The sequence below is a fragment of the Suricata suricatta genome, chromosome 5 (assembly GCF_006229205.1).
Source record: "Suricata suricatta isolate VVHF042 chromosome 5, meerkat_22Aug2017_6uvM2_HiC, whole genome shotgun sequence".
Lineage (NCBI taxonomy): Eukaryota > Metazoa > Chordata > Mammalia > Carnivora > Herpestidae > Suricata > Suricata suricatta.
This window is the reverse complement of record NC_043704.1, coordinates 1,769,509-1,780,147: the sequence shown is the minus strand read 5'-3', so window position 1 is coordinate 1,780,147 and position 10,639 is coordinate 1,769,509. Positions and strand designations below refer to the sequence as shown.

Sequence of the window (10,639 nt, the reverse complement as noted above, 5' to 3'; positions counted from 1 at the left end):
CCCACGGAGCACGGGGAGGCCGGGCACAGACACGGGGGCTGTACCCACGGAGCACGGGGAGGCCGGGCACAGACACGGGGGCTGTTCCCACGGAGCACGGGGAGGCCGGGCACAGACACGGGGGCTGTACCCACGGAGCACCGGGAGGCTGGGCACAGACACGGGGGGAACTGCTCGAGGGGATGGCCGTGTGCCCCTCATAAGGGAGACAGAGCTCAGCAGGGCTGAGGAGAAGCCAGGCCTTGTGCCGCCAACATGTTCCACCCACAGAAGGCCCCCACCCCCGGCAGTAGGGAGTTTTCAGATTATCGGGGGACCTGAAGGTTCTCCTGTCAAGCCCCATGACTCAGCGCGCACAGGCATCTGGTACCTGAGGGTGATCACTTCCAGGCTGGGCATTTCCCGGCAGATGGAGACCTAGGAAGGAAAGGAAGGCGATGGCAAAGGCCGCCAGGCACTCTCTCCGCGAGCCCAGAGCAGAGACAAGGCCCTCCACGGCCTGTGCGGAGCAGCCGCTGGTCTCGTGGGGGCCGGTGCGACACCCGCGACAGCCCTCAGGCTCCGCACGATGCTCCGCTTTGCACCCAAACACTCCCTCAACACGGAGATGCTGCCGGAGTCCCTGAGCTGAGATGCCCGCAGGAGACATCAGGTGAGGGGACCTCAGTGGCGCCCACCGGGACAGGGAGTCTCCCTGAGGGAGAAGGCTTGGCCAACGGAGCCGGGGCGGAAGGGAGACCGGGCCGGAGCTGGACTCCACACCGAGTTAATCCTGCCGCTCAGGGGAAAAGAGCCCTGGGGCATTTGGCCCAGTCCGTGAAGTCAGCCTGCAAGCCCCCTACGTGTCCGTGCAGCCTCGTGCCAGGCACGGAGCCAACGAGGCCCTTGACCTCCACAGGCTCACGGTCGGCTCAGAACGCTTCACATGTGCAACAGGTTTCTTTCCTGCCACGGTGGCATTTTTGGTTTTTAGGGTTTTTCTGGCTGCTGAATAGGCAGCATTTCAGCGACAGGAGGTGGAAGCCACTTTCCCGCAGCTCAGTGTCTCAGCCACGTTTCTGATCATTTTCAAGGAGAAGAACAGTTCACGTTAAAGAAGTGACACGGAAATGACAGGCCCACTATCAGGTGTAAGTCCGGGGTGTTCCCTCTAGGACAGGGAGAGGGAGAGAAACCCACTCGCAGACCCACAGCTCAGCCCGGCCCCCATCTCCTCCCTCCGTGGCCCGGGGGGGGGGGGGGGGGACCACGATGCGGGATCCGGCCAAGTGCAGGGGCTGACACGAGCAACTAACTAACTCAGTAACCGGAAGCCCAGAAACCGGTGAGAAAAGACTCCGGCAGAGCGCACTTCTCCGGGAGGTAAGCCAAGACCCCTGCCCTTACCCCCTCTGGGAGACCTGGGACACGGAGCCCTCCATCGACAGGAGAATATTTACAGGAACTTCAAAATAAAGCTGGGCACTCTAGGATATTTTTTTTGTCAGTCATTCTACATGCACAAAGCGCCAGGCTGCGGGCGGAACTGAATGCATGCGGTTCTGTACATTTCACAATTCCCCTGAGGGACAGAAGACACCTTCCGAGACCGGGGACACCTGGAGATGACTGGCAGGATACTTACATCCGTGAGGCGGCTGCCCCTGTGGGGAGAGAAGACACACACACTTTAGTTTTGCTAAAGCTAAGAAAACTCTACAAATTACTACAACTTAGTGACAAACGCCTACAGACTAAAATTCCGTAACTACAACGACAAAGTGAGGGAGAGCTGGCCCAGCCGGCTCACAAGGGTGTCGAGTGTTGTCACACGCGGATTTGCGACAAAACTGCTCACGCCTGGTGCTTGAGGGGTGCTTCTCACCCCGAAGGGGCAGGAGGGCCGCCCCACGCGAGGACACAGAGACCCACTCGCCCCCCAGCGTCCCTCACTGATGTACACACACAAGCAAGTGCTTGTAACAGGTCACATGCAAAGGCTGAACATGCAGCTTGCGAGACAAAGACTAGAGAGGCTGAAATAGGCCCTTGTCTCTCCCCGCTTCGAGGACGCATGGCCACCTCCCGCAAGACAAAGAAGCGCATTGTTGAAAACACAGTGCAGGGCCAAGTGTCAGAAGTGCCAGGGCAGAGAGAAAGGCTTTTTAATGCACAGGCAGAGCCCACTGCAGTCAATCCGCCACGAACACTTCCTGGGAGGAAGGTCTGCTCCAGACTGGGCTCGCCACGCCCCGCCGCAACGGCCTCTCGTACAGCAGTGCATGGAGCCCGGCTTTGAGTCCCCAGCGAACGGCTGTAGATCTTTCCAGAGTTCATGAAGTGCTTCTGGTACTTCCTGGGCCCAGCTCTGAGCCTCCTATATCCTGTCCGGTCACCTGGGGACAGCCCCTCCCCAGCAGGACTCAATCCCAAGAATGCTTATGGATTCCTTACTTTGGAGCCTCAGCTCTTTCTTCCCACTAGAAATGGTGTTGACCACTTCGATCTCCCACCTGATCAGTAGACTTGACTCCTGACTGGCAAAGTCAGTATGTCAGTAGTCAGACCCTTCCGGGGGGGCGGGGGGCCGTTTGCCCCACTAATGCCATCTAGAAGGCTGGCCAAGAGACTTCCGGTGATGCCGATGGTCTCAAGCAAAGAGAGCATGTTGGAGTCTGGGTCTGAAGCACCACCACTCTGCGGGGGCAAAGATTCTGGAACGATCTTTGCCAAAGGCCACCTGGGCTGGTGGCAGCACCTCCTGCATGCTGGGGGGCCCTGGCACTTGCTCCCCTCAGCCCCGAACCCCCTTCTGGCTCCTCCGCAGGGTCTTCCCGCCCCGGACCTGGAGGCCGGTGGGGGTGGGGGCACCAGGGAGGACGTGAGGGGTCGGCCCCGGGCCCTGGGCCCTCACCAGCAGTTGAGCTTCCGCACGCTGTGCAGCTCCGAGGCCTTGGCCCGGGACAGGACCATCTTCCGAGTCAGCTTCATGGTGGAGGGCCTCCCGGAAGCCAGCCCCCGGCCCTGCCCTCGACAGCGGCCCGCAAGCCCCGGTTCTCGGCTCCTCTGCGGCCTGTCTCCAGGGGGCGTGGCCCGCGTCGTCAGGGGCGGGCCCTGCGAGCCCATTGGCCATTCCTTGAAGGGCGAAGCGGCGCGAGCGCAATGGGCCGCCAGCGCTTACGCTCAACGCGTTGGTTCGGCCCCTCCTGCCCCGCCCCGCCCCTCGGGCTACGCGCCCCGGGCCTGCGCGTGCGCAGCGTGAGGGGGGGATGGGGGATTGGGGGCGGGGAAATGTCTGCGTCGGACGTAATTCAGCTGCGACCCAGGTCCCTCCTCCTGACAGACCCGCGATACCGAGTCATCGAGCGCTGAGCCCGCAGCCCCAAGACCTCAAGCCCAGAGGTCCCCAGCCCCGAGCCTTTGAGCCCGGAGGCCCCGACCCCTGAGCCCCCCAGCCCCGAGCCCTCGAGCTCTTGAGCCCCTGAGCTTCGAACCTGGAACTTAGAGGTGACGGTGTCTTGACCCCTGAATAACGGCGACTTAAACTGTTCAAACAAGAAGTCAACCCTGGGGCTGTGTGGTTCCCCTTCCTCCCCTTGAGCATTTAAGGAAAGGCGGCCCCCCAGCTGGTGAGCGTCTCAGAGGCCCGAGGTCAGCACAGGTGCAGGCGCATTGACTGGCTGTGGGATCGCAGAGCTGTTGACGGTGACAAGACCCAGCTTTAGCCATCCTCTGCCCTCTTTCCCGCTAGCCCCTTGCCCGGCCCTAGGCTTGCCCGGCCCGGGCTCCACAAAGCCTGCTAAGTCACTCCGCCTTGATGTCCATCTCCCTCGCTCTCTGATTCAGTTCTTCGTGCAGGTGGCACCTGATCATCTGGGCCTGCCTTTAGCAGACCCCCAGCCCGTGATGTCTCCGTACTTTTCCATCCCCTGCTTCTCCCACGCCGACCCCTGGCTGTAAACCCCATTTGTATTTGGAGTTGAGGCCAGTTTCTCCCCTATTCCAATAGCCTTGAATAAAGTCTTCTTTACTTTTTTTTTTAATGTTTTTAATTCCTTTTGAGAGAGAGAGACAGCGTGAGCAGGGGAGGGTCACAGAGAGAGGGAAGTACAAAATCTGAAGCAGGCTCCAGGCTCTGAGCTACCCGTCAGCACACAGCCCGACGCGGGGCTCGAACCCACGAGCCGTGACATCATGACCTGAGCCGAAGCCGGACGCTTAACCGACTGAGCCCCCCAGGCCCCCCAGTCTTCCTTACTGTTTTAAGAGGGGTCAGAATGAATTTTTTCTTGAACGGAGATCAGAGACTGCTTCCCCAGAACGTCACAGGGCCCCTGAGGCTGGCGGAGGCCCAGCCCGGACCGGGGATGTGGCAGGAGGCGGAGACTCGGTGGGAGAGGAGACGCTTCCTATGGGGCCTCCGTCCCTCTCAACCCTGCCGCCTGTGTTCCAGAGACGACGCCGGGATCCGACAACGGGGAGCCTGCCCACAGTGGCTGAACAACTGCTCTCGCTTTGCCGGGTTTGTCCGTGTGCTGTATTTGTGGGCCACGGGGGGCCGTGAGTGGTGTATCGGTCAGATTCTTGCCCCGAGGCCCCCCTCATCCATGCATGGGCGAGGCGGCCCCCCAAAATGGTGTGTGAGCCCCCCCCAGGCAGCAGAGAGCAGCGGTGTTCTCTGAGGAGGAAGAACGCCCGTAAATAGTGCCAGTCGGCGCTCTCGGATGGACCCTGGCCCGAGTAGCAGGCTTGGGAGTCCTGTCCAGGTGTCAGGGCAGGACAGGAGGCCAGCCTCCTGAAGAGGGGCAGGAAGCGTCCACGAGGCCCCGGCTGAGCAAGCTTGCACAGGGCTTCTGGCTGTCCTGACCTGGGAGGCACATCAGGTGACAGGAGGGAATGACCGAGGTGTGGATGACGTGCTGCCAGCAGGTGGAAGCAGGCGTCTGCAGAAGCTGGTTCTGGGGAGGGCGGGCCGGGCACCGGGCAGGCACGGTGGGCTGCGGCTGTGAGCCAGTGGCGCGTGGGAAGGGGGCTCCGTGGTTGCTGGCCCTGCGTGTCCCCACCTGGCTAAGATGGCCCCTCCTCCCACCAGGACTGGTGCGGCCCAGGTGAAGGGACCAGACCAGGTGGGGTGTGAGCCACGCCAGGGAGGCTGTGGGATAGGCCCCAGCTCTCAGCAACGGGGCTGCAGCTCAAGGGCTCTGTGCAGGGGATGGGCGGGACGGGGGCTGGTGTGGGGGCCCCACGGATCTGCCTGGAGTAGAGTATGTGGTTCAGGGTATGTGGATTTCCCTGCACTACTCACTGGGGACCAGGAACCGTTTGTCCCTAAGTCCAGACGGCCTGGGCCTCTGGCAAGAATCACCTTCTGAGCTGAATTTGAGGACCGCCCCTGTCAGGCCCCCACACAGAGGGAGGAAGGAGACAGGTGCGCCTGGGGGCCTCTGGGGGACTCTGCAGCCCCCACCACCTGTGTGGCTGTTCAAGAGGGTGGTCGGACTGTGAACCGGCTGAAGGTCCTGGTGACTCAGGTGACACTCGTGGAGCGAGGATTCTTCGCCTGCTAAGTACAAGTGCGTGGTTTGGGTGCATCACGGTGCATTCCCAGAGCTCCCTTCTCCGCGTAGCTTCCACTTTGGAAGGTCGAGGACATCAGGGAAGTCTGTCCTGGGCAGAGATGAGGAGAGATGGACGGGTGGGGTTGGGGGGCCCGGTTCTTCCCTGGAGTGTGTCTTCTCCTCGCCGGAGGTGGCCTTCCCTGCCGCCAGCATCCCTTGCTGCTGCAAACTCACGGGGCGGCAGAGCTCTGCAGAGGCCTCCGCTGTCCACAGACCTCTCCATCCTCCTCCCCTGTGGTCCCACGTCCCGGGCTGGGCACGCTGAGCTCCCCAGCTCCCCTGTAGGCTCCCTCCCCTGCATCTGCCCCCTATCGCCCCACCCCCGCCCTGGAAGAACTGCTTCTCCATCCCCTTCTCCAGTTCCTCCTGGGCTTCTGTGTCCCTAGCTCCTTTCCACAGCTGTGTGAAGAGGGGCTGCTGTAACACGTGTCCTCTTGTGCGCGCTCCCAGGGCTCCTGCTTCTGGAATGAGCCCCGACCCAGGCAGCAACGCCGCACAAACTTGCTTGAACCAAGACTGAAACACTGGTTCGTGTCATCAAGAAGCCAAGGGTCGTGGCTTCAAGTGTGGCTGGATCCAGGGCCTCGGTCTTCGTTGGTGGGGCCCAGCCCCACTACTGACGTCGGTCGGACGCGGTCGACCCTCTGCTTCAGGCCTGCAGCTGGCCGCTTGAGTCCAGCAGAAAGCAAGCTTTTCCCAGTGACTCGGACGCCTGTTTGGGGACTGGCCTGGCATCAGTCCTATGCACCCCGAATCCGGCTCTGCGGCTGGCTGGGCAAAGCCCGGGTTTCTAGCCTGAGCCACATGCCCAAGGTGGATAATGGGAGTGAGGGAGGGGAGGTGACCCAGAGGGACATCAGAGAAAAAGGGAACTGCTGTGTCAGGCTGGTGGTCGCTGTGGGAAAGGTGACAGCCCGAACATGCCTCGCCTTCTGCCCCCACTTCCTTATTCCCGGGGAACCTCCCTCTCCCCGCAGTCACTCTGGGGCTCTGCTCACAGGACTCCCATGTGGCCCGGGCTACCATAAGACAGTCTCCTGCCCTTGCTTCTAGCCCCGCTGAATCACGAGCTTCATGTCTGCCTGCACCGTGTCCCAGACCCGCATGGCTCCCCTTGGCCTGCTGCAAGCTTCTGGAAGCTATGCCTACAGCGTCTCCTCCTTATGGCGCCTTGAAGCCCTTGGGTTGGAGGGGGAGTGGGAGGGACGTCCTGCTGCCAGGTGGCCTCTGGGACCGGGAACTGGGAAGTGTGGTCCTCCCTCTGCCGGGGTCCTGGCCCCTATGCATTCTGGGCGATGGTGCTGTCCCAGCAGGCTTGACAGGGACCCAGGGAGGGGCCTGCTCTCCTCCCTGCAGGTGACCACTCCGCCCTCTTCCCGGGGGCTGCCCCACAGGGGACTGGACTGAGGCGTCTGGGCTGGACGGTGGCAGAGAAGATCCTTGGTGGGGAGGGAGGACCCCCCCCCCCCCCGCACACAGGTGTGAGTTCTGTTCTCCGATGGCTGCAGAAACTGTGGCTAGCTAACAGGTCACCCCGGGGTTGACCGTCCCCAGGCCCGCATACCTTCCTCCTGCCCGGTTCTCCTCCGGGGACGCGGCCTCCCTGTGCTCTGCCTCAGCTCTGCCTCAGCTCTCAGCCGAGACCCTCCCAGGCACGGCCCCCGGCCTGTCACTGCTGGGGTACAAAGACAGGCCCCTGTGGCTCTGGGTGCACAGCTGGAGGGCCACCCGGCCTCAGAGCCTCCCAGGAGCCCCCAGGACTCGGAGGCCTGGTCTCCCCGAGACTGCGGCACGAGAAATACGGTTGAGGGCACCCTCCTCTCTGTGTCGGGTGAGGGAGTCCACGCGGGGCCCACTGGCTAGCGTGCTCTGACGACGCACAGCCTGGGAAATGGCTGGGACCTGCCCCAGCTTCTGCCCCGGCGCCCCTTCTCTCCGTCCGCCCTGCCTCAGGCTCCACCATCTAACCTTTCAAACCGTATCAGTTATCCTCAGCTGTGTAACAAATGGCCCCAAACCTAGCAGCTCACAACAGGAGACATTACCTCCTCGCAGTCCCTGAGGGATGGGAATCAGCGGGCCGCTGGGCGGCCGGCCTGGCTCGGGGCCCCTCGTGAGGTCAGGCTGCGGGCCGGGGCTGCCATCTCTGGGGACCTGAGCAGGGTTGAGCTCGGTCACGAGGCTGCGGGCAGCAAGCTTCATGGTCATGGCGTGGCCCCCGGGAGACAGCGACGAGGGACGGGTGGGTGAGGATGGACGCTGGGTCTGACCCTGCCAGGGGGCCAGGGAAGTTCCTTAGTTTCCCTGAGTCACAGATCCCTCACCAGGGAACGGGCACAAGAAGGCCTGGCACAGCGCATCGCGAGGCCTGCAAACGGGCGTGGGGGGCTTGGCGAGGTGCTTTGCAATGAGGGCATGCGCTAAACGAATACACCTTGCTGACCGCTCTGCTGGAGGGGGGCCCCGGCCGGCGCTGGGAGGGGGCGGGAAGGACGGGCTGCAGACATGTTCCAGACCCCTGCGGCAGACCCCACGACACGCTGGCAGAGAGAGGAGCAGCCTGCAGGCGCTCATATAAAAGTGCCCTGAGAGGGGCACTGGGGGGCTCAGTGGGTTGAGCGTCTGACTTCAGCTCAGGTCATGAACTCACAGTTCGTGGGTTCGAGCCCCCCGTCGGTCTCTGTGCTGACAGCTCAGAGCCTGGGGCCTGCTTCAGGTTCTGTGTCTCCTACTCTCTTGCCCCTCCCTGGCTCATGCTGTCTCTGTCTCTCAAAAATAAATAAATACTAAAAAAAAATTTTTTTTTAAATAAAGTAAAATGAAAGTGTCCTGAGATTGTTTGGGCGTCAGCGTCCCTCCCAGCTCGGTCCCCGTACCTGTTGTGTGGAAACTCGCTGCCTGTTCCGGCTTTCGGGCAGGCACATGGTGTGGGGCCTTGGCCCCTGCGCCCATTTGCTCCCCTGTCGCTGTCACATCTCGTCCGTCCTTTCTGAGAAACCGTTCCCAGAATGCAGATGATCTGCCGACCTCAGACGTGCTGAGATGCAGGGATGATGGTCTCCCCACTTCTGCTAGTGCTCTGCCTAGGCCAGGTGTCCGCAAACCGCAGCTACTACCTGTTTTTTGTAAATAAAGTTTTATTGGCACACGCCCCCCCCCCCACCATGTACCCGTGGCTGATGCTGCCTCCCGGCTGCAGAGGGCAGAGTTGAGTCGTTAAAACGCAGCTCCTGGTCCTGCGAAGCCTAAAGCATTTACCAGGCAGGTGGCCTTACAGAAGATGTTTGCAGCACCCCTACCCCCGCCCCCGGACTCCAGCCGTGCTCTCCCCCCACCCCTGGACCCACCCCAGCAGCCGTGTTTCTCGGCTCCTGTGTATTATTCACGACCACAGTGTGCCCTCTTTTCCACTGATTTTCACTAATGGAGGTTTTCTTTTGGCTGCCAGAGCTTTTGACCTCGGGCAGGTTGTCCATGCCGTGAAAACGTCCTCTGCATTTCCTTCATCTGAACTTGACCCAAGTCTCAATCAAAACCAGAACTTGCTGTGTTCCTGCTTTATGGTCAAATGCCTTTTTATTTTTATGGGGAGGATGTTTCATAATTCCTCTTGCAATGGCATCCTGGCAGACGGAATGTGGCCTTCTTGTGAAATGTGTGGTTTTTTCTAGAAGGGAAGGAGCCACAGGGGGGACATGAGCGCAGCTGTTTGGCCAGCAGCCTGCTTCATGTACTGCTTCCCCTTAACCCTGGGGATACTCGGAATCCAAAGTCAGACCACCCGCGCCGGCCCCTGGAGCTCCGCGGTGATTGCTGTCTCATGAAATATTAACGGACCCTCCACCGTCTGCGTTTGATCAGGGGGTGGCTCTCAGGCCAGAAGGCACCGTGGGGAAGGAGCGCTGGCCGAGTCTGGGCGCACGGCAAGTAGCCAGCTGCAGACGCTGGTGGGTCTCTGCTTCCGTGGCCTGCGGCGGGCACCTGTGGCGTGCCGGGGCGCGGGACTCTGAGAATGCAGCAGGGGCAGGGCGGGCGCCTCCTCTGGGAGAGAGCCCCGAGCTGGCCGCCGCGCCCCCAGGGCTACCCACTCCGAGGTGCCAGCTGCTTTGGAGGAAGGCCCCGACCACCTACCGAAGTGTCTTGGGAACTCCATCAAGCGGTGCCCAATGCAGGGGGTTCTGACACCCTGTGCCTCTGATGGGCTCTGGCAGCAAGCTGCGCAGGGACCTCCAGCGGGTGGGGTCCTGAGACGGGGGCTCTGGGGGCCGCTCCTTTGTGGGGAGGCAGGGCAGATAAAGGCCGGGCCCCAGCAGAGGGCATCAGGGACGGGAGTCTGGGCACTAGGTGGGGTGGTCAGTGAGCCAGCAGAGGTGCAGGGCCCAGGAGTGGCTGGGGGGCCTGGTGGGCCGGTGTCAGGGAAGGAGAGGGCAGTGGCCTTTGGGAGGTGAGGGCACAGTGGGGGTGATGTGGACCTTCAGGAAAGCTGGGATCACCTGCTGTTGTTGTCCATGGGGGCGGGGAGTCAATCCTTATCCTTCCCCCAGCCAGGAGGGCTGAGAAGGGGCAGTCCCACCAGGGTGGAGTTAGGACATCTGTGGGCCCCACAGCCAGCACCTGCCACAGGGGTGCCGTCAGGTCAGATCTTTTCTGCCCCCTGGGCTCTGCCTTAAGGGGAGTGGTCTCCGGGCTTCGGGGACTTCCTGGAAGACGGTAGCTGCAGGAATCTCAGCGGAGGAGCGCCCTGAGGTCTGTAGGGTAAGTGGGCCCCAGGCCCCAGGAGCACTGGGGTCTCCTGCCCCGCCCACCGGCTGACCCCCGCCCCCAGTCCCCTCCCAGCCCGGTGCGGTTAGGGGCTTGGGAGGATTGCTGCCACCGCGCCTTTCAAGGAGAAGCTGTCTGCTTGTCCCTCAGGAGCCCGTCCGGGGGTCTGCTCCGCTGGGGCGCCTCCGTGCCGGCCCGTCCTTGGCGCTGGAGGGCGCGGGCCCGCAGGCTGAGCGCTCCGGGCCAGTGACGCAGAGCGCGCTGCAGGGGACGCGGACCGC

At 62.3% G+C, this 10,639-nt stretch overlaps 2 protein-coding genes across 8 annotated transcripts in view; one reads left to right on the top strand and one right to left on the bottom strand.

The window, feature by feature from the left end:
- CFAP410 (cilia and flagella associated protein 410) overlaps nucleotides 1-3,090 on the bottom strand; it is a 9,959-nt gene extending 6,869 nt beyond the window's left edge. The window contains exons 1-3 of one of the 4 annotated variants that reach the window (XM_029938830.1): nucleotides 2,894-3,090; nucleotides 1,625-1,643; nucleotides 371-417 (exon numbers count right to left, since the gene is read on the bottom strand). In XM_029938830.1, the coding sequence (XP_029794690.1) occupies nucleotides 371-417; nucleotides 1,625-1,643; nucleotides 2,894-2,970 (143 nt within the window). In that variant the 5' untranslated portion in view covers nucleotides 2,971-3,090. The other 3 variants (XM_029938831.1, XM_029938832.1, XM_029938833.1) reach the window with 3 other exon arrangements.
- A 6,191-nt stretch (nucleotides 3,091-9,281) lies between these two features.
- Nucleotides 9,282-10,639, top strand: part of TRPM2 (transient receptor potential cation channel subfamily M member 2) — a 54,052-nt gene continuing 52,694 nt past the window's right edge. The window contains exons 1-2 of one of the 4 annotated variants that reach the window (XM_029938821.1): nucleotides 9,282-9,544; nucleotides 10,269-10,352. The gene's annotated coding sequence lies outside the window, so the exon portion shown is untranslated. Of the gene's footprint in view, nucleotides 10,353-10,639 lie in introns of all 4 variants that reach the window. The other 3 variants (XM_029938820.1, XM_029938819.1, XM_029938829.1) reach the window with 3 other exon arrangements.